This window comes from Desmodus rotundus, chromosome 12 (assembly GCF_022682495.2).
Source record: "Desmodus rotundus isolate HL8 chromosome 12, HLdesRot8A.1, whole genome shotgun sequence".
Taxonomy (NCBI): domain Eukaryota; kingdom Metazoa; phylum Chordata; class Mammalia; order Chiroptera; family Phyllostomidae; genus Desmodus; species Desmodus rotundus.
In genome coordinates, this window is record NC_071398.1 from 17,817,137 (window position 1) to 17,839,515 (window position 22,379).

At 48.5% G+C, this 22,379-nt stretch overlaps 1 protein-coding gene across 3 annotated transcripts in view; it reads left to right on the forward strand.

The window, feature by feature from the left end:
• ZFHX3 (zinc finger homeobox 3) overlaps positions 1-22,379 on the forward strand; it is a 243,285-nt gene that overhangs the window by 141,317 nt on the left and 79,589 nt on the right. For all 3 annotated transcript variants that reach the window (XM_053915613.2, XM_024556133.4, XM_045191882.3), the window contains one exon: positions 5,977-6,208. In XM_053915613.2, the coding sequence (XP_053771588.1) occupies positions 5,977-6,208 (232 nt within the window). The remainder of the gene's footprint in view (positions 1-5,976; positions 6,209-22,379) is intronic.

Consider the following 22,379-nt stretch of genomic DNA (forward strand, 5'->3'; position numbering starts at 1 on the left):
TGATTTTCACGATGAATTATTTTCTAACAAGAGCCCTCTTTTCGTCTGTTTGACTTTCAGGCATTGGCCACGGTGAACAAGCGTAACATATTAATGGGGTGTAGAGTCCCACAAAGTAACGTGGCTGGCTTTCTTCCTTTCCTCTTTTTTAATTATTAATTTGCTTTTGGTTCTTGGCTTTACGTACCAGGTTCATTGTGGGAGGCACCTCTTGCTGCAGCAAAGGCTTTTCTCTTCTGAGTTCTTCCCCTGGAAGCAGACCCGGAAGGGACGATGTGAGACGTCAGGGGTCTCCACGTCGGGAGCATGGGAGAGTCGCCTTTGAGCTAAATCGAGATGGGACTGGCATTTTCAAAAAATACATAGCTCCAACAAGATCAGAAAGGGGTGCAGGAGAAAGTCTCTGGTCATTCCCAGCACAGGGTGCTGACCAGCTCAGGTGTGTGAGCCGAGTTCCTCATTGCTGGCGGGGAGGGCAGCCTGTGCGCTGCGGCACCGTGGTCATTTGGAGAAGTTGGAGATTATCGGGCTCTTGTTCTGTTTCTATTTATGAGTCAAACTGGGTACTTACTTCCTTCTTATTGGTCACTGGACTTGTTTGCGCTTTCAGAAGGTAAATCCTATTGCCAAGCGTAGAAGTTTCTTTCAGTGGAAAGGACTGTACATTGCAGTTCACATAACAGGCACTTTTTAAACCAGCCAGTGAGCTCGGGGAAAATCGAGGAACCCTTAGGCTGACTGCAGGGTGTGGGGGGAGGCTGGTGGGACTGCGTGCGCTTGGGTGGACCCCCACCACCACGCTCCTTTAGGCAGGTTGATCTGCCTGTCCTGATTTGCTAGGTGGCCATGCTTCCTCATAGGAGTTTGCAGGTAGATGCTAACTTAAAAAAAAAATTATTGACTTTGGGGGTGACATTGGTTAGTAAATTGTATAGGTTTCAGGTGTACAATTCTATAATACATCATCTATGTATTGTATTGTGTGTTCACCACCCCAAGTCAAGTCTTCTTCCATCACCATTTATCCCCCCCTTTACCTTCTACCTCCCCCACACCCCTTTCCCTCTGGTAATCACCATACTGTTGTCTGTGTTTGAGTTCTTTTCCTTTGCTTAATCCCTTCAACTTTTTCACCCCACCCCCCCTTCACTCTGACAGCTGTCAGTCTGCTCTCTGTATCTAGGAGTCTGTTTCTGTTTTCTGTGTTACTTTACTTTGTTCATTAGATTCCACGTATGAGTGATATCATATGGTACTTGTCTTTCTCTGACTGGCTTATTTCACTTACCATAATTCTCTCCAGGTCCATCCATGCTGTCACAGAAGGTAGGACTTCCTTCCCTCTCACAGCTTTTGTATCCACTCATCTACTGGTGGATACTTGGGCTGCTTCCAAATCTTGGTGATTGTAAATAATGCTGCAATGAACATAGGAATGCTTATATTTTTTGATATTAGTGTTTCGGGTTTCTTGGGATATATTCCCAGAAGTGGAATCACTGGGTCATAAGGCAGCTCCATTTTAAATACGATGCCAGCTTTTTTTAGTAAGCAGTGATTTTCACTGGTCCAGCCAGTTCCTTCTCACATTGGTTTACCAGCCAAAGGGATCCCCCCCCCTTCAATGTCCCTTGGCACATCCTCCAAGTCACTATGGCCACTGCTTTGATCATCTGCAGGTTGAGCCTCTGGGGGGCGCATATTCTGTGCATGTATGTGTGTGTTTGCCTAGTGTCTGATGTGTTGTAGAGTCCAGAAGTGTCCAGCCCAAGGCCCGCAGGCCCCATGCGTCTCAGGATGGCTATGAATACAGCCCAACACAAAATCATAAATTTAGTGAAAACATTATGAGGTTTGTGTGTGTGTGATTACGTGTTGTGATGTATTTAATGTGCGGCCCAAGACAACTCTTCTTCTTCCAGTGTGGCCCAGAGACACCAGAAAGTTGGACACCCCTGTATGTAGACATTTAGAATCAACCCAGAACTAAACCCTGCCCATTGGATTCAGCAGCCGGTTTTCTCTGGGTCCAAAGTAGCATACCCGCCTTATAGCACACTACCCACAGGTGAAGTTGTCGCTTGTTCTCTTTTTAAACTGTACACCCAGCTTGAGAGAGGTGAGCAGATAGAAATCTTGAACGCAGAGTAAAGATGGAAAAAGCCAAACAAAGTGTGGGTCTTCCTCCCGGAGGACGGGACAGCTCTGAGACGAGGGGGCAGGGGGCGAGGGGCGAGGGATGAGGGGAGTGGAGGATGTGCAGGGGAGAAACATTTCCTGTCTGGCCAGGAGAGCAAGAACTCTGAAAGCAGGCAGTTCCTTTATTGAGGCTCCTCTGGGATTTGTGCCTTGGTGGATTCTTCATATATTACAGTGAATTTAATTAAATACATTGTGATCCCAATTGAGGGTATTCTAATTAGCTGGGTCAGGAACAAATTATTCTCCCTCCTTTTCCAAATGAAAACATCGCTCTTCTGCAGGGAGAGCATGTCCTTGGCTGACTGGCTTGCCCCCATGGAGTCCTTGTTGGCCTCCCCAGCCCCACCCCCTCCTGCTGCTGCTTATAGGCCCGTTCCAAGGGTGGAATTCTGGGGATGGGGCCGGTGACACTTGGGAGGCAGAGGGCATCTGGCCAATAGTGTCAGGGCGTTGACCTCCTCACGGCCTGGGAACTGACCAGATGGTGTGGAGAAGGTGACGGAGGTCAGGCCTGTGCTGCTAGCTTAGGATCCCTGTTTGCACCAGGTTGGACAGGCTGAGAAACACCAAGTGCGACCTCCCAAAATTTGGTGAGAACAGGGTCTGTCACATGCGGCAGACACCGGGAGACTCTGACTGTGAGCAGAAGTTTGGTTTGGGATGTTCCCTTTATAAGCAGGTGTTTCCTAGCAACTGAGAAATAGTTTGTTCTGGATTTGTGTGTGTGTGTGTATGTGTTGGAGAATGAGCTTGAAGTGCAAAAGCAAGCTTGGAATTTTGAACAAAGCTTTTGTGCAAGTCTCTAAGAGAAGACCCTAAATGTGCCTTAGGCTGGGATCGGTGGGAGCGGCCATAGCTGTCTGCCTTGCTTCCTGTCACTCCTTTCTCCACTGTTGGTGGAGTGTGCCCCTTGCCCCTCCCATGTGGCTCTCAAATGGCAGAACAAAGAATTCCTGGTGGCAGGAGAGAGTGCCATTTACCACTATGAGTGTGAGTATAGGGTGACTTTGGAACATCTTCACCCTGTCAGTTATTTTTAAAGCATAGTCCGCAGTATGATACTTATTTCGATTAGGATTCATACAGCAGCATCCCCCAGGAGCCTATGGATTTTAGGACAGGAGACACTGACATCTCAACTTCCATCCATTTCCTTTTGGCCATGGCATCCTCTCTTCTGCCCTGAGACTGGAGACCCCAGCCATTTCCAAAAGAACCCTCACATCCATATTAAAATTTTATGTTTACGATCCCGTGCCTTATTGCAAGGAAATCCTGCTTCATGGGAAGGTAATGGGAATTGGGGATAAGGCTTTAATGATTCTTGCTCTGATTTCATAGTTTATGATACCACCGCAGTCCCTCGATAGAACTTACTGCTTTGGATTCTGTGCTTATTTCCCCAGGTGTCTTTTATTCAGTCAGTTTCTGTTGAAGCTTTAATACATGTAATTTTCAGTGACCTAGGACAGCAGTTCTTGTCTCTCGTACAAGATTCCTGCCCCTGAATCTCAAGCCCCAAACCCTTGCTGAACATCCTGGTTCATTTTTGGCTTTTGAGGTGCCCTGGACACAGGCCATGGAGCATGAAGGTGGGCGTGCTCATCTCTTTCCTTTATATCTAGTGTCCCAGACCCTCCTTCTCCTGGGAGGAAGGGGTGTGTGTAGCCTCCAGAACACACTGCTTTGGTGAGGTTCGTCCTCCCGAAATACTCTGGGAGGAGCCTTGTCTCAGAGGAGGCAAATGGACGGTAAACCTTAAAAAGAAAAAACAGCTCCAATTTATCTCAAGAAAAGTGGCTTTTTATTTTGAGTTGTGATTTCTTTAACAGTCAACGTTGAGCTCACTAGTTCTTTAAACTCCTTCTGGCTGTGAAGCGGCTCTAGAACGGCTACTGCGGGTGGAGATCCCCGAAATCCCGAGGGCCTGCACTGCCCGGGGTTGAAGTGCCCGTTTGAGGGAAAGGGGATTTTCTCTGTTGGTGCCTGTAGAGCCCATCACATCCCCACCTGTGGGCTTGTTCAGCCAGTTTACATGACGGAGGGCCGTGGCCTCCCTCCTCACCCCAGGGATTTTTCTGCAACACATCCTTGGTGCATTCGTATTTCCTCTTCCAATAAAGCACAAACATGCTTCTGGGAGTTTTGCACTTTCAGTGCGTGTTGGACATGCCTGTGTGAGCAGACGAGCCTCAGAGCCGTGTCCGTTGATGGGAAGTGCTGGTAGGGCCACCCTGGTATTTTCAGTACTGGGCACAGTGTAGGGCATTCTAATTGCTCCGCTTTCTCAGGGTCTTTTATTATACTCTGTACAACATATCCAGGCAGGACCAGAAGCAGCCGTCAGGGCGTGGGCATTGAATAGCACAGGCGCGGGTCAGAAAGGAGGGCGCTGCGCACAGCACTTGAGAGGCATCTGCTTGTGCGTTCTGTGCAGCAGCTTGGACTGGGCTCCTGGGACTGCGGGTGGGGCTGTGGGTGAGGAGAGAGAGGGAAGGACAGGTAATAACATGAACACATTAAGCACTTACATTATCTGAATTTCCTCCTTCAAAAGGATGCCAAGAGTCAGGTTGTAGTTCTCTCTTTTCCACGAACTAGCTGGGTTACCTTGGGTCAGTCACTTAAGCTTTTTGGAATTGCTTCCCCTGCTTTGTGTGCACCCAGTGGAAAAGTTCCCTCCTCCCGGAACGTGGGCCCCTTGAAGTGAAGGAGGTGGCCTTTCTGTACTGTGAGCTAGTTCATTCCCTAACTGTTGGTGAAAAGGGCCCGTAGCTTTTTTCATGTTCTCAAAGAGACAAGAGAAGGTTGTCAGTTTTATCCTTGGAAAATCTTTGTCTTCTCTTCGGCTACAGAAGTCTGGGGTCTGCTGACTGTTCCCCTGACCTCCACTGTTCTTGCTCCTGTTGCTTTACTCCTGTGTGTGCCTGCCTCCTGCCAGCTCCCGGGCTCCCGGGCTCCCGTGTGCCGGACTCAGGGCACTGTGTCCACACACACGACACCGAGTGTAACTTTGACTATCTGTGCGCTAAGCCAGATGACCTTGAGATGTTGACGGGGAACTAGTTGGGAGAAATTTATTTTTCTGTCATTTTTTTTTTAATCCAGGGAAAAACCTAACTTGGGGGTCTCCTAAGAGATTGTCGTTCTAAATACAAAAACTTGAGTCATCTTCCTGGGCTCTGTGTTACTGAACTAGGTAGGCTCTCTACGGGCCGGGTGACCGTATAGACTATTGCCTAAAGCTAGGTTTGGCTGTTTCTGTGAAGAGCCAGACTGTTATATGTTAGGCTTTGTTGCAACTATTCAACCTATGGTGTTTTGCAAGCAGCCACAGACAGTTCACATCATGTATGTGGCCGTGTTCCATTAAAACTTTATTTATAAAAATAGTCAGCAGGCTGGATTTGGCCTGCAGGCTGTAGTTTGCTGATCCCTGCTCTCACTAAGGCAGGACACTTTGGAGAGGGCAAGGGGACTCTTTAATACTGTGCCAGGAAAACTAGTAGTATGGGAAAGGGCCAGTCCATCAGCATTCTCAGCACTGTGAAAAGCCATCAGGGTGGGGATGCTTGGGGGCTGTGGTGCTGAGAGACAGCTTGCTGCTTGTCCTCAGAGAGCTGCTGGAGAAGGGGACAGTGCAGGGGGCGGGGCAGGGAACACAAGACAAACTCTTTAAGAAATCTTACCGGGCTGCAACCAGGTCAGGGCGGGCTCATGGCGGCGGGCTCCAAGTGGCTTACCCATGGTGTGTCCCTGTTCTTCGCCCCCCAGCACCTGCAGCAGCACGAGAGTGGCGTGGAGGGTGAGAGCTGCTACTACCACTGCGTCCTGTGCAACTACTCCACCAAGGCCAAGCTGAACCTCATCCAGCACGTGCGCTCCATGAAGCACCAGCGCAGCGAGAGCCTGCGCAAGCTGCAGCGGCTGCAGAAGGGCCTTCCAGAGGAGGATGAGGACTTGGGGCAGATCTTCACCATCCGCAGGTGCCCCTCCACTGACCCAGGTGAGTGGCCTCGCAGGCACGGGAGGCCCAGGCTGGGCCAAGATGTTGACTCTGTGAGGCCTCCTGAGGATTTTGGTTTGGTGCAGCTGACCCTGGAGTCCACTGCTGACCTCACAGGTGGCCATTGTATTCCGGAAGGAACATGCATGGATTGTTGCCTTTTTGTTTGTTATTTTAAAGGAACTTAGCACCACTTTTCTTCAGGTATCACGATTCACTGTTCAGGGAGCCGGCCACCAGCTGTTCTGTTCCCACCCCCAAATTCCTCTAGTCTATACTCCAGATTCAGTATATTGGTTCAGGTTGACAGAAAGCAAAGGCTACATTATGTCTTGTGCGGTATTAAGAATGGACCGTTTGTGGCCTCAAGTCTGGCCTGTAAGAAATAACTTCAGATAGGATCAAAACAAGTACTTGCTGTAGAAGTTATAATTGCATTTGAGAGTGACTCCAGTTCTGTGACTCAGTGCTGCCTGTTACTTCACAGTCCAGACCTTCCAGAGGGGCCTCGCCCAGCTCCTGCCTCTCGTCCTGTCATCCCAGCCACAGCCACCTTTTTCTCTACCTCCCTCCCTCCTCTCCATGACTCTCACTCCCACGGCGACCTCACTGGTTAGACTCCCCCTGTCCTATTTTTTCAGCCTTCCAGTCCCTTCCTCTTAACTGGGAAGCACAGGTCAGTCACCTGCCTCTTGAAAGACAATGAAACAAAAGCTCTTCCTTAATCCTGCTCTCTGTCTCCAGCAGAATCTTCAAGATTCTTGAAAGGGCACTCTGTATTAGTCATCTCCAGCTACGCCTCATGCCGCCTTAGTCTGCTTCCTCCTGTCATCAGACCACCCTTGAGAGGTCACCCTTGACCTTGGACTTAGCCAACCCAGTGGCTAACTGCTGGGCCGTATTCTTTGCTGGCTGTGGTCTTTGACATCTTTCAGGTGTTCTCCCTTGTCTTCCTGCTTCTCTTGGCCATCCTCAGGCTGCCCCGCAGGCCAGTATCACTGGGTCTTAGACCCTGGCCCCTGGCTCCCAGCCTGTTGAAGCTCTCATCTCATCTCAATACGTCATCGTTTTCATCTGCACACGTCCTCTAAGCAGCTTCCTGGGGTTCTCACTGGTTCCACCTCAGAGACACTGAGCTCACGATGTCCTGCTCCGGCTTCCTTCTGTTGGTGGCACATTGTTGAGTGGTGTGGTCAGGCTGGACAGGCCTTGGGGCCATGCCTCATCCCTCCATCGCCCGCGGCACCCCTCAGCCGCTGAGCCAGCATGGCCATCTGGGGTTTTTGATATTAATGTTAGCAAGTTTCACATTTTTATAGTTTTTAAAGGCAGAAATTACATAAACCTTATGAAAAATGGCACAACCCTCCCCCATCCCATTCCTCAGAGCCATGGCTTTCAAGATTTCGTTATTTCTTTCATTATTTCCATATATATTAACATGCTTCTGTTACTACTTTATTGTTTTTTAAAGTTTGAAACGTCTCATGGCTTTCCCCTCTGGAAGATGACGGTTTCACTTGTGTGCCTTGCAATAAACGCACACACTCGTGCCCACGCACAGGCTCCCCATCCACAGACCCACACAGACAACACTGCGTACACACTCGCACCCCTGTGGCCCCCACCACACTCATTCCCCCACACTCCCCAGCTCCCTGTACGCTCAGTCTTATCCTTCCTCCGTCTTCCAGGATGATTAAATAATAGTTTGGAGTTTTATTAATACTCAGTGTTTTCATTATGCCAGCTCTATAAATATTAATCACAGCTGAGCCGTGTAGGGTTTTCTAATTTCATTTACCTTCTTGTACAACTTTTTGTTTTCCCTGTTTTTCTGGGCACCTCTGATTGATTCCTGGCCGACCCTCCAGAGCGGGTGACTCCTGATCTCTGCAGGCTCCACTGGATCGGTTGTGCTGGAGCTTCGGTTCCTCCCGGAGGCGTCCCTCCCGGGCCCCTCCAGACCGCTCTGCCACCCGCTTCCGTCCCTGTCCCTCTGCTCTGTCTTTGCTCCCTTCTCCACGTGGGCAAGACTGGATTTCCCCAGGACTGGCTGTGCCCACATCTGAGCGCATTTCCCCCCACTGGTGTAGCTGAGGTTTCATGTCACTGGAAAAGCCGGTCATCTTGAGTCAGTGTGAGTCATTTTTTCAGGAAAGTGCTGTTCGACACCAGAGTCATTCTTGTCATCCCCAGGCCACTGCAAGACTACCCTCTCCCATGTGTTTTTCAAATGCCTCTTTTGGTTAAAGGCTAGATGCCTTAACCCCTGGGGTCTGCCTCATATCTGACCCCTTCTCTCTGTGTGTGGGTGCCCTTAGGAGCAAGGGCCGGACCCGGTACCCACGGACACGTCTGTGCCCGAAGACTGAGACCATTGTGCCATCTGGCTGTGGGGTCCCCACTGGGGCGTTTGGCCTGTGTTTGTTCCTGCCACGCCCCATTATTCCACTGTTGAGTCATTTCATAGGATTCTCCTTCCTCTACACCATACACAGACCTATTTATTTCAGGGGTTTTTTTTTAATGTTTTTTTGTCAGCTCTGCATATGTCATTGTTTTCATCTTGTGTTAAAAGCTTGCCCGTTCCCCCCCTCAATTCTTTCTTTCACTCTGCTCAGAATTCCCATTTTATTAATGAGGTGCCCCAAACTAAATAGTGTACAGCTGCCATTCCACCCAGGGTCCACGAACTGGAACACACAGTGCCCTGTTTCATAATGTAACACTTGTATTTGTGCAGACCACTCTGGAATTGCTTCCTTACGCCCTTGCCTTCTGGGGTTCTCTCATGTAATGCATGTTACGGTTTTCCCCCCTGAAGTGTATGAGCAACTTTAGTAGAGATGATAGACTTCCTCTCCGTATTCCCAAATCCTTTTGTATTGTCTTTGGCCTGGAGTCATGTTTTGCTCTCTGCCCGCCTCCCTCTCACACACGCTGGCTAAATTTGTACTCTTTACTAATGACAAAAGGGACAGATTATCGGGTAATGTTTATGGTGACATTAACTGGAATGTGGTGCTGGTTTGGAAACCCTGTTAAGAAAACCCATCTTGAAGTACATCCTCTCTGGGTGCCCCCTCCTCCAAGGGACTGGCTTGTAAAACCTTGGAAGAGTGTCTTGAAGAAAAGGGATATTGTGGACTTGTTGGGCATCAAAGGTCATCAACTTCAGGTTTTGTCAACACAGACTATAAAATACCCCATTTTCTCCTGTGGAATGTATGATCAGAACCTTCATCTTCAGCGAGAAGAGTCGTTCCAGCAGCCTAAGGACGTCCAAGGGGCCTTCGGACGCCTCTGGGAGCCCTGCCTGATTGGGCTCTGAGCTTCCTACAGGGTGGGGAAAAAGTAGGTTTACAGTTGAATATGAGAAACACAGAGTTTATCCTTGTATTATTATTTATTAGTTATTGGATTATTTTCCATGCGAACAGCTGCAATCCACTTTTGCCCCACCCTGTACAAAAGGCTCTGCTGTCTGGAGTTTTCAGTTCTGGTGTTCTGATGTCGTCTAATTAAACATCAGTGTTTTTTTCTCTTTCTTTTCCTTTCTTCCTCTGTTGTTCACACTTCAGAAAGTTTTACAGAAAAGCCATCGGAAAGAACTCTGTTCCCTTTTCTGAGCTCAGGACCTTGTTACACCTGGTCTCCTGTCACCTTCTGTGGGCATGAGGACTTCCCGTGCAGAGGCTGGTGGAGTGAACTCTGGGATAGGTTCTTCCCTGTGATGAAAAAAATGTCATCTTTTCCAGTTTTATTCGTTAAATAAGCCAGCATGTTTTCCAGTCAGGCAAGTTCATCATCTGGCCTGTCCTCAGCATGAACGTGTCAGTACGGAGAAGGAGAAATTATGAAGGTCTCCTCTGCCCTTCAGAGCCGGTGGCGGTCAGGACGTACACCTGCCGCTGGCCACGGAACCCCTTCAGAGGCCTCGTGGCCAGACATACAACATCTTGGTCCTGCCCTGCATCAAAGGGCCAAGTCTTGATGATGTTGGCGACGTGCTAATAATTAGGCCACCCTCCCCTACGTGGTCCTGCTTGCGGGCAGGCCTCACCCTTACATCAGTGGGCAGTATTGTATTGCGTTGTTTTTACCGAGTACAACAGTGTTTGTGGTTATACTTCACACACACGGACACACACAGTGGGCCTTCTCATTTTAAAGGTGGCTTGGAAATACACATCTCAGAGAACAGAAAGAAACCTGACCAGAGGAGGTGACCCCCCCCCCTCTTTTTTTTTTGCATCTCGAACTTTTGATTGTTGGCTTGCAGGTATTTTCTGCAAGACCAAGAGGTCTCGTGACACAGTTGGGAGTTGGTCTCTTTACGTCACCCTGTACACAGGTGGAGGTGGAGAAAGCCCTTGGTTGTGGGCTAACACCTGGGGCTATCTCTCTCTACTCACATCCACTGTTCACTGCCCCTTAGTTGGCCAGAGGCTCTTGAAAGATGGAAAGTTCTCCTAGGTGGGTCCCGTGCAGGATCAGCTTCCCTGTGTGCTTATTAAAAAGGCATTGCTGGCTCTGGTGTGAAACCGCAGTTGACTTCATTCAATCAGTGCCCTGGACTTGGAGAGGACAAGAGGCCCTTTGTGTTCCTGCCCTCAGCCTGCCTTCTCTCCTCCTCCTCCTGTTTTCTCTCTCACCCTCGCCTTAACTCCTACTTCTTCCACGTAGGCATAGATTTCAAAACTTTGTACTGATGTAACTTCATGATTCTTTATTGAGCGCCTACTGTGTATAAATCTTTTTGAGTTGAGGGGCACAGCTGAATTCCTGGGGTCAGGGAGGCAGGCGTGGTTTTGATGACACTCTGCGCTGAAGCAGTCACTGGCTTTGCGTGATGGATCCATTTTTTTGAACCAAGCTTCTGTTTAGCTCATATGGCCTAAGAGTATAAGAAAATGTACTGTTTTTAACTTTCTCATTTGCTTTTGTTTATTTTTCAAGATTGGCTTACGGATGCCCTGTAAATAGGAACTACATTTTTTTTTTTTTGTAAATAGCTAAATTATGTGCAATTTCAGTGTAATTTTCTCATAGTACTAAAATATGTTGTGGCCGGTTTTGTAATTCTGAAGCATTGTTTTTATAAAACCAAACAGCTATGTTCTCTCTCTCTCTCTTTTTTTCCTTTTTTACTATATATCTTGTTGAAGAGACTTGGGGAAGGCGTAGGGAGAATGTACTTCAAACTAGAGAAGTTAAATGTACAAGTGCATCGGAACAAATTGGGGTTGACTGAAATTTTAAGCACTTGTGTAGGAATGAGGAAAATAGGACTTTATCTGTCATAAATACATTCCCCGATGAAAGACTGTTTAGACAAGGATTGTAATCATCAGGGTGCTTTTTAGAAAGATGCTTTACAATGGGAGACTAAAGAGAGATCGTTAACGTATCGAATGAAAAGGAATATATTGTTAAATGAAAAAGGGAATTTACAGAATAACATGTAGTTTGATTCTATTTTTTTTAAAGTATTTTCTTAAAGCTTTTCAAATGACCATTCTAAGCAAAGCCTGTAATTGGCGTACCTGGCCGTTGCATGGGTGGGATCTGTTTGTGGATGTGGAACCGAGTAGACCATCAGGCACATGGCAAGAGCTCAAACACGGGTGGACCTTAGAGAAAGAGATGTCAGCACAGTCGCTAATGATAAACCAGGGAGGAAATCTCGGTTGTCTTTTGTTCACGGAGATGGTTTGTGTTCATCAGTGCATAGCGTGCATAGTTTGATTACGGTCTGATTCTCTTGCATTTTGCATCTACGTGAAGGGGACAGGAGTAGTTCTTAGGGTGTACACTGTCTTGTTTTTCTGTTGGAATAGAGTTCCTGATTTGCCTTAATTAGTCCTCTAACAATCTACAAAGGTCAGTGCCAATTGTCTGCTCATTTACATTTGTAATTGTGATGGCTTCTGATTACATATTCCTTGTCTTTAGTCCTTCCTCTGAGTCCGTGTCCTCTTCTCCCCCTCCTCCCACGCCCCATACTTGCGCACACACCTGGGCGCCAGGCCTGCGGGGAAGCTGAGGGTCTGACTCTTCCTACGAGAAACCTTTGTAGCCCTGGCCCAGCCTTCCCTGCAGCTTCAGCGCCTGCTATGGATGGAAAGGCATCTTGGAGAGGCTGTTTCTTCTAAGTTAGGGACATAATGAAGTCAGAGTCAGGGAAATTACGTCAAGACCAGGCAAGAAATCTGAGAGCCATTATCTAGGAGCCTTCTTGAACTGGGTAATTAAGGGCAATTAAACTTCTCTGCTGGCTCTCTGTAAAATATGCTAATGATCTGGTCTGTTGGAAGGTGGATGTGTGCAGGGTGCTGTCTCACTGTTGTCCCCGCTCGTGGGCTGGAAGGGTCCCTCCAGAGAGGATGTGACATCAACAGGATGGTTGCTTGGAAATGGGACTTGAGTGGACAACTAATCTACTTCCTGTCTGTCTAGTCAAGGAGAGATGGGCATCAGCACCAAGACATGCACCTTTTAGAAATTATCCGAGCCCTGGCTGCAGTGGCCTGAGTTGCCAGGATTCCTACTTACCCACCCTTCCATATTCTAGCTCTGCCCTTCACTAGTTGCTTTATTTTTATGGGATAATCAAAGCTGCCAGGGTTTTTCTGTTTTGCTTCCATATATAAAGCTGGAGCATACGTTGCCCTGTATGTTGGGCCATATATATGGCTGTATACACTGGGCCAGTTAGCCTTTTTCTTGGTGGAGGCTTTAGGTTGCCTTCCGCACTGTCCCTTTGGGTAGTTAGTACTGTGTGCCCTCCTGGCCACCCAGCACTGCCCACTCTGAGAGGCAGCAATACCTCCCTCCTAGTGAGGATGATACCAAGTGGCAAAGCAAAAAAAAAAGAAAAGAAAAAAGGTGTCTGCAGGTGGTAGGGGTATTAGAGAGACTGTGTGTGTGTGAGTGTGTGTGTGTGTTGTAAGGATGAGCATCGGGGGTCCCCTGTTTAGGGAGGTGAGTGTACCGGAGAGCCCAGAAACACAGGAACCCCAAGGGAGGTGTACAATGTCACATCACACCCAGTGTTATTTTAGTGAAACCTTTATGCCAAGTCACCTTCGAAAGGGTCTCCAAGGAACCCCGAAAGCTTGAAAATTGACCCTCAAGTGAACGTAGATTGGTAATCGGTGGGCGTTTTTTGCTGGGTTGGAGGTTGGGGTTCTGTGCTTGGATTTCATTTGAGGGGAGGGGCTTTGTGGCACAGCGGCCGTCACCTTGTGTCCTCTGTCTTGTGTGCAGACTCCACATCCCCTCCTCTGCACCTAACACCTCCTTCGTTGCCCAAATGTATTTCCAGAGAAATGACAACTTTTGGAAGGTGCAAAGAATTCTTCGGCTACTCACATCCTATATTAAACTTGTTCCTGACCTTGGTAGGGGGCCAGGGAGGAAAATAGAACTGCACCTCTTTGCTTATGGAAATAGCTCAAAGGCTTCTTCTCAGCCCCACAGATGTGAGGGCACCCCCTTCAGACTGTGACCCCTTTATGAGAGCTGTAGTCCCACGTGGTTTTCTCGAACACGGACCAGCAGTGGAAAGTTTTGTGGGCTTGCAAGTCAGTACAAGTACTGTCCATCGTCCGCCCCTGGTACTCGGGTGTCTAGATCCCTTGAGAGCAGCAAGGAAGTTCCCCCGGACCCTCTACCTGCCTGTCCAATAGCATAGCCACAAGCCACTTGTGGCTATTTAAGTTTAAAGTTAAATAAAAATACAAAATTTAGTTTCTCTGCCACATGAACCAAACTTCAAGTGCTTGGTAGTCACCCGTGGCTCATAGCTACCTCAGCAGACAGCACAGATGTCTAGAGTAGTCCAGAAAGGTCTGCCGGGCTGTGCTGGGTTCCTCACGGGGCCCCTCCGATTTCCACTCGGCCAGGCTGGGTTCGGGCTACCTTCTGCATAAGGTTCTTTGGCTCCCATTCTAAAGAAACTGGCGCCTGCCCGCTGCCTGCTTTCTGCTGGCCTGGATAATGTGTATCCTTAATTGTCTTTCTGCTTCCTTTTCTCAGTATGGAAGGAATATGTTCTCAAACAGGTGTTTGGTTTTGTTGTTTGTTGTGGGGTTTTTTTGGTTTTGTCACTTAAGCCCGTCCCATTAGCAGTTGGGAGGGAGTCCGGAAGGACTTTGTAAAGATGTTTCTTACAGAGTGCACGTTAAAGGGCTTTTTACAGTTTCATACCTCAAGACTATCTTGAGACCTTTTCTGTATATGTTAATACAAGGAGCTCTTTATTGCTTTTAAAAGATCCCGACCTCTGCTCTAATTAGAATATTAAAAATTGGATGGTATATGATTTTTCTTGGAACAGGCCTGTCATTTTAACTTGAAATTTTTTTCCCAAACTGTCATCATCTTACGGAGTAAAAAGACTCCGTGTGCTTTTCTCTCACCATTCTCACTGGTTTGAGACTCTGCGCTTCGGACAGCCTTTTCCTTAGGGACCGCCTCAGCCTGCCAGCGCTGCCGTAGCAAATACGGCACAGACTGGGTGGCTCGAACAACAGGAATTTATTTTTGTCACAGTTCTGTCGGTAGGTTCGGTTTCTCCTTGGCTTGCAGATGGCGCCTTCCCTTGTTCTCACTTGACCTTTTCTCTGTGTGTGAGCATCCCTGGTGGCTCCCTGTATGTCACCATCTCCTCTCCTTGTAAGGACACCAGTCATACTGCATTAGGGCTCACCCTATGGGCCTCATTTTAACGCAGTCCCTCCTTTAAAGGTCCCATCTCCAAATACAGTCATAGCTGAGGTATTGGGACTTAGAACGTCAACATTTAGGTTTGGGGAACACGTTTTGGTCTGTCACGTGGACTCTCTGACATCTGAGGCCAGTTTCGTGTTTCCTCTCCTGTGGTCTCCTGGTTGCGAAGGAGGGTAGGGTGTCTCGGACACAGAGGTGAAGGGGGACGGGAGAGACCCAGGACGGAGCCTCTGGTAGCATTGTCGGTGCCCGCCAGTCCCTCCTGAGCTTCCCACGTGCAGCGCTTGGCCTTCACGACAGTCTTGGCTTGTGATAGAAGAGAGCGAGCTTCTGGAAAGGGGCCTCCAGAGGAAGCCAAAGCACCCGAGGAAACTTGTTAAGACAGGAAAGGGGTCCGAGCACTGTGTCCATCGAGCCTGTTGGACTGTGAGTCTTTTCTCGCCTGTTCAGCCACAGGCTCTCCTCAGACCTCCTACTGGCAACCCCCCAGGGCCCAGCCCGCCCGCCCGCCCACCCACGTGGGGATGCTGTTGTGCCTGTGGAACTTGACAGCCTCAGCACTGGTACCGCGTGCCCTTGTTGGGGGCGCTGCCCCAGGCTGTCACGCAAGCGGGCTGGTGTGTGAGGGATTTAGAGAAGTAGTGGCTCCTCTCTGTGACCCACTGGTGCTTTTAAGGAAAGCAAAACTCACTGGATTTGTGGATGGTGTTTGGTAGCCCATTTTTCGCCCCCCTGCTTTGGATAAGTGCTCCCCAGAGCCTTGACGCATTCTATGACCTGCCATGGTGTGGAATTCTATATGGTGTAAATTGGTTGGGCTTCCATCCAAAGAATTTTTGTTGCTGGAAGTTCTTGAAGGATTTATTTCTTGGTTTCCCTTATTCTGTGTCGAACACCCCAGGCTTGCCATCACTGAAAGGCCCCAGTGCCTAAGTTTGCAGCCTTACTAACTTCCCATAGGACCCATCCTCCCCACGCGTTCACAGGGCAGGGACATCCTCGGGCCCAGCCTTGGTCTTTCCCAGACACAAGCCGGGGATGCAGGCCTCACAGCCGACCTCCAGAAGGGCCTCCCTTCACTGCAGGAGCAAATAGCAAAGGCGCGTTCACCCTTCACAGCCCCTCATGGAGGCCTCAGGCCCCCGGGGCCCCCCTGTTCCAGACTGCTGAGTGCCACCTGTGGCCAGTGGCTGTGACAGATGGAGGACGTTTGCCTTCCTATGGAAAATTCACAAGGCCAGTGCTGCTCTAGGCAGGGGCCAACCTGGGACTCAGAGCAGAGGCCCGGGGCTCAGGGCAACACTGTTCCCACTGCATCTTGCCTCATGCAAGGGGCAAGCAGCGCTTTGCTCCAGGATGCATTCTCCGTATCTAGAAAGGAAGGTGACCCATTGCTGGATTCTCCCAGGGCAAAGATGAAGAAATCTGTAAGACGGGGCAGCGGTGAGTTGCGACTGCAGACATCAGAGTGCAAGCCTTGGCCTTCTCCGAGAGCTGGAAATGGTTTGCGTGCTTTTCCTAACATTCAAAGCCCTTTTGTGGTTTCCTTATGTGCTTCAATTCCAGAAGCATTGAGAACCCCCACAGAACGGAGCACACAACCTCCCTGGTCAGCTCAGGCAGGCGTCTTTATAGCCTGTCACCAGCACGGGCGTCTGTGAGGCACTGATGTGATGAGGATGTGGCCTGGCCGTCAACCATGCAAACTTGGGTTCACCCCAGGCATTTTTATAGTAATAACTGGGAATTCGCAGTAGAGTTAGCTGGCTGGTGGGTCTTGAATTATTAACAAATCAACTGAGGCTGTGTAGGCAGTAAAAAATCTGAACAACATGAAAATTGGGATCAAGATGTTTGAAAAAGGGCAGGAGAGAGAAGTTACAAGGAGGTTGGGCAAGTGCTGAAGAGAGTTTGGAAATGAAGAGGTGGAGCTGTGGCGTAAGTAGGGAAAAGGCAACATTTGACTTTCCTTGTTTTAGACAAGCGCCACGGCTGGGGGAGGTGTGACTTCTTTGATTCTGCAAACATGGACGTGGCCTTAGTGGGGCCAGGCACCACCCTGGGCTCTGGGAAGAGTGCCAACAAGGAGAAGACTCAAAGTCTGGACTTTTCCCTCCAGTAGCGGGGGACAGATACCTAATAAACAAATGTAGAATGGTAGGTGTGCAAGGTGCTACAAAAATAGAACTGGGTGGGCCAAGGTGAGTTGGGGGAGCTGTTTTATATAAGGTGATCTGAAAAAGTAGGAGGACAGTGAGCGAGAGTGTCCACAGGCAGGGGGCCCAGCCTGCAAGCCCCCCTTGGCTGGTTGGAGGTGCAGGAAGGCAGGCAGAGGCCTGGAGAGGAGGGAGCGTGCTGGAAAGTGTGGTCTGAGCCGGGCGTGAGGAAGTTGGATTTTGCTCCCATCAGGAAGGGAAAGAGACGTCTGAGTAGGAGAGGTGGCAGGGTGACTTCCGCTATTTAGGTTACTATGGAAACTTGACTTGCATGTCCACCCGTCCACTGTGGTTCAGATGTGAGTTATCTCTTTCCCCCTTCCTCCACCCCCCCCCCACCTCCCCTCAAAGGAGCTCCCAACTCAGGCAGGGAGGAAAGGGGGTGCCGCAGTATGCAGTCTCCCTAGCAACCTTGCAAAGCTGCAACAGTTGCAAGTAGAAAGGGCCTCGGTGACCCCGAATGTCCAGTGTCGTAGAAGCCACTCCCTGGGATCCACATAGCTCTGGAGTTCTCTGCTCCAGTCCAGCCAGGGGTCAGCAGCTCCCCCCCCCCCCCCCCCCCCCCCGCTCTCCCCCTAAAAAACAAAATCTTTTTCTGGTGACTCATCACCTAAGTGTGAAGCGCAGGAAAGACTTTTGTCCCTTTGACTTGAGGATGAGCTGTGTGTACTACAATGTAAACACCAAATGAGAATGAGGAGCCGGCTCTGGTCAGTGTGTGTCTGTTAGGAGGACTAAAGCAAAGCCAGACCCTTCATGTCCTCCTGCCCGGTGCCCTGTGATGGGCGCTCACGCTCTGTGGAACACCCCAGTGTATGAGTAGTTCCAGGACAGGAACCGCATTTCATTACTTGCTATTTTAACCCAAAAGAGCTCAGTGCCCCAGCACCTTTGTTCTCTCGGTGTCCCCGGTGCTGCGTATCCAGAGGTCATCATCCCGTCCTAGGAGTCCTGATGGCCCAACTCTGGCTTGCGTGTCTGGCCAGGCTTTGACAGACGGGCCTGATCTAATTCTGCAGCCATTTTATTCTCCGCAGACATGTGCCCAGACCCCAGGCGGATCTGAAGACTTCCTCAGAACACTTAAGACTAGGGAAATTTGTACCATACTGTGCTGTTTTCTCTGGGCTTCCCTTTAATCAGGAATGTAGATGGGTGTGTGTGTGGGGGGGGGGAGTGTTTCCAGTAGATGGTATGCATGGCCGATTGGGAAATAGTGATTCTTTTTCAATAATTGTTTGGGCACCACTCCTCTCTCCTTTCAGGGTCCCTGTCCCCTCAGGATTATCAGGCTTGTGTTGAAAGACCCCTGGAGGGAAAGATGTTGGTATATATCATGGGTATTTGGGAGGAATGTTTCAGCCCCACCTGGCTGCCGTGTGTGAGGACAAATTTAATTTGTTTTAAAAATCTGGCCATTGGCAGTCTTTTCTGCTCGTTTCCTTAGGGGAGAAAAAAATTGAAGAGCAGCAAGCAGCAAGCTATGAGTTCACGCTTGTTTTCTTCCAGATAGACCAGCCAGCAGACGAGAGATCATCTCTAAAGGATATGAAAGGTTTAATAATTTTAATTTTGTTTTTATTAAAGTTTATCATAACTCCCCCACCCCCACCATTATGCCCCCGTAGAACAGAAAGGAGGGAAGAGGAGCTAATGTAAATATACACAACCCCCAAGCATGCGCTGAATAAAACTCCCTAATGCGTGGTGCCACGTGGGGAGGAAGTGGTTGGATGGCTGGAGACAGCAGGCTGACCAGGGCACGCGATGACCACACTGCACAGGGCCAGCATCTCAGAAGCTTCCTGTCCACCTCTAGCAGACACTTGTCATGGGAAGCTCCTGGCGTTCATTAAACAGAAGTAGAGGAAGCGCCCCCTGTCAACTTACTCTATCGTGGTTCTCAAGTGGGCTGAGTCCCCACACCCTTTCCAGCTAAAGAAGCCTAGGTTCACAGAGAGCAATAGAATTTACTTCTGTTAGATGTTTTTACCCTTTATCATAACAATGAAGTATTTCAACCTACATAGTCTGAAGACTTGCTTTAGACCAAAACCTCTGAGGCGGTATGTGTGTGTTTTATGAAAAAACCAAGTTGGGATAAAAATAGTCCTTCATTTTGGACAAAAAAGCTGTCCTATAAATTATGGTAAAACAGGAGGTAGGATCCTAGATTAGCAGACTTTTGGCTCATTTTCCTTTTAGGGAGTAAAATAAGCCTATCTCACGGTGCATTCAGTTGTCCCAGTCCCTTGGATGTGGGCTGGAGTCACCCCCGGCCCAGCGCAGCCTCCCCTCTCCCCGGCGGCTGTCAGACTCTGTGGAAGCTTGGCTCTTCGGAATTCCAGATCCGAGACCAGGCAGGGTGTTGCACCACCTCAGAGCGATGAAATTGTGTTCACTCTTCTGTTCTCATGAAGGCTGGAAATTTGGCTTGTGCCCTTCAGCCATTCTTTCAGGTGGTAGGATTAAAGCATTGTCATCTCGTTAAACCTGACTTAAGCAGGTAGTTCACTTAACCCTGCTGAATACCAGTCTTCAAGGTTTTGGCTACATTAGGACTTTACAGTACTTTATCCATTGGTTTCACGGGGGAACGGTTTGTTCATCAACGGAGAAGCAGCTTTTCTAGTGGCAGGTGGGACTCCAGGTCCTTGAATCAAGTGGAAGCAGCAATGAGGAGGCTTCAACCCAGCTGCTTGTGTGAGTCAGCGGCTTGGCCCCTGGCAAGCTGTATGGACTGTCGTGTGCTCCGTCAAGGTGCTCTCGGGATCTGGGGACCTCCTGAGGCTTCTGGGCTATGCCAGGTAGTGCCGGGGGCTTCCATGATGAGGTGTTGGGTAGAAGGCTTCCCTGCAGGGCCAGACCAGGCCTTTCTTCTGAGAAGACCCCAGAGACTACCCCAAGTTTGCAGGCATCACCCCCTGCTGGCTGGCTTCCAGGTGGAAGAGTGTGCCAAGCAGCCCAGCAGCCTGTAATCTTGGAATTCTTTTATGAGAGTTACTTGAACCAGTCAGGGCAGCTTTCTTGGTCACTCAGCTGAAGCTGTGTGAGCAGGAGAAATGAACAAACACAGACCCATGTCACTCCCCTGCAGGCTGTTAGCCACAGGTTAGGCCACCCTCGATGAGACAGACCCACCTCCTCCCCTATGCCAGCCCCCTCTGGTTGGACTGGGTGACCACAGGCACTCTGGTGTGTGTATGAGGTCTTGGTCCCACCTTTTCAGAGCTGTATAGACTATAAAGATAGTGAAGGTAGAGAAACAACAGCAATATGCTCTCTTAGTATCCAGCTATGAGCACCCCAGGAGTGGGTTAACGGGTTGCAGGGGTGTCCAACCCGGGGCCCTCGGGCCACACGTGGTCCAGGATGACTATGAGGGTGCCCAACACAAAATCATAAATTTACATAAAATATTATGAGATTTATTTTGTAATTACAGGTCACAATGTATTTCATGTGTGGCCCAGGACAACTCTTCTTCCAGTGTGGTCCAGAGATGCCAAGAGGTTGGACACCCCTGGGAGGAGTTTCAGTTTTCCTCTCATAAGCAGATGTGGGAGGAGGGCAGTCAAGTGCAGGAGCAAAGGCCCCACAGGGTCAGCAGGGACCCAGCTTCCTTCCATCCTTCAGGCAGGCTGCTCCGTCTGCTCCAGGCAGGAAGCGGGAAGGCACAAGCAGTGCCACACCTTTAAAGAGCTTTCCCCACAGCCTCACCCAGTTACTTCCTCTTGCATCTCATAGGCCGGAGCTCAGTCATATGACTCTTCCTGGACCCAATAGAGACTGAGAGTTGCAGTTTTTAACTGGGGGTATTGCCTCCCTGAATAAGATGAGTGTTGTATTCACCAGGAAGAACAGTTATTAGAAAGGCAATTAGGAGTCTCTGCCACACATCTCTTAAAAGATAAGGAAGGGATTAAGTAAACTGTGTTATGATTATGTGGTAGAAATCTGGGTAGCCATTAGGAATAACATTCTTGATTAATATTTAAGGAAATGGAAGAAAGTTCAGTAGACAGCAGAAGGCAAGACACAAAGTCATGTAATTGTCCTAGTTTCTTTTAAATATATGTAAGTATCCTGAGATGCTATCACTGCTTATGGATGATTTCTATTTTATTCCTACTTGTATTTTCAAGATTTTCAACAACAGGCATTTATTGCTTTTATGATCAGGGAAAAAAGGGCAGACTTAAAGTGTGAGGAGTGAAGAACTTGGTAATTACTACCTCGTATATGAAATATACTTGATGGAAAAAATAAAATGAGTAATAAAGGGGAAGTCTATAAGCATCTAGTGATAATGGAATGGTGATGAGTAACTGTAGTGCCAGGACTTCATCGAGAACAGATCCCATCACGCTAATGAGATAAGATGAAGCAATGCAGGTGGGTTCTCATTGGAAAGGGAGGTTGCGTTGTGCAAATGTACTTATATTCTGGGGCTCTAAACTCAGAAACACTCATACCGTTCTCTTCAAGCGTGTGTGTACACACACACACACACACACACACACACACTTTCTTTCTGTCCTGGATCACTTCCTAGTAAATTTCAGACATGGTACCATTTGATCTCTGACCAGGGTAGTGTGTATTTCCTAAGAACAAGGGCAGTGTCTTATGTAACTACCAAAACATTTGTGAGAACCAGAAAGTTAACATTGATACAAAACTGCTAGATGATCTACAGGTCTTACTTAAATTTTCCCAGCAATACCATTTATATGAAAACTCCAGATCACAGGTTGTATTCAGATCTCCACCTCTTTCAAGCCCTTTAATCTGGAACAGTCCCTCAGCTCTCCTTCGTCTTCTACAGCGTCAATGTATTTGATGAGTCAAGTTAGTGATTTTGTGTCCGATTTGGGTTTGTGATGTTCCCTTGTCATCAGAACCAGGCGATGCATTTCGGTAGAAATTCCAAGAGTGATATTGTTCTTCTTATTCATTGTATCAGGAGGTACTTGGTATTGATTTGTCCTTTTATCGATGATGTCAACTTGGATCACTTAGTTATGGTGCTGGTTAGTGATGAGTTAGTTAGTAATCATGGTGATTAGTGAGTTGTTAAGTTACTATTTTCCCCTTTGTAATTAATGAGGATCTAATGGAGAGATGTACAGTGATTCTGCTTAATAAGGAATTGATTTTTAAATAGGATTATTTGGGAAAATATGTGGTAATAAAAATCAATAGATAGAAGTATTCGG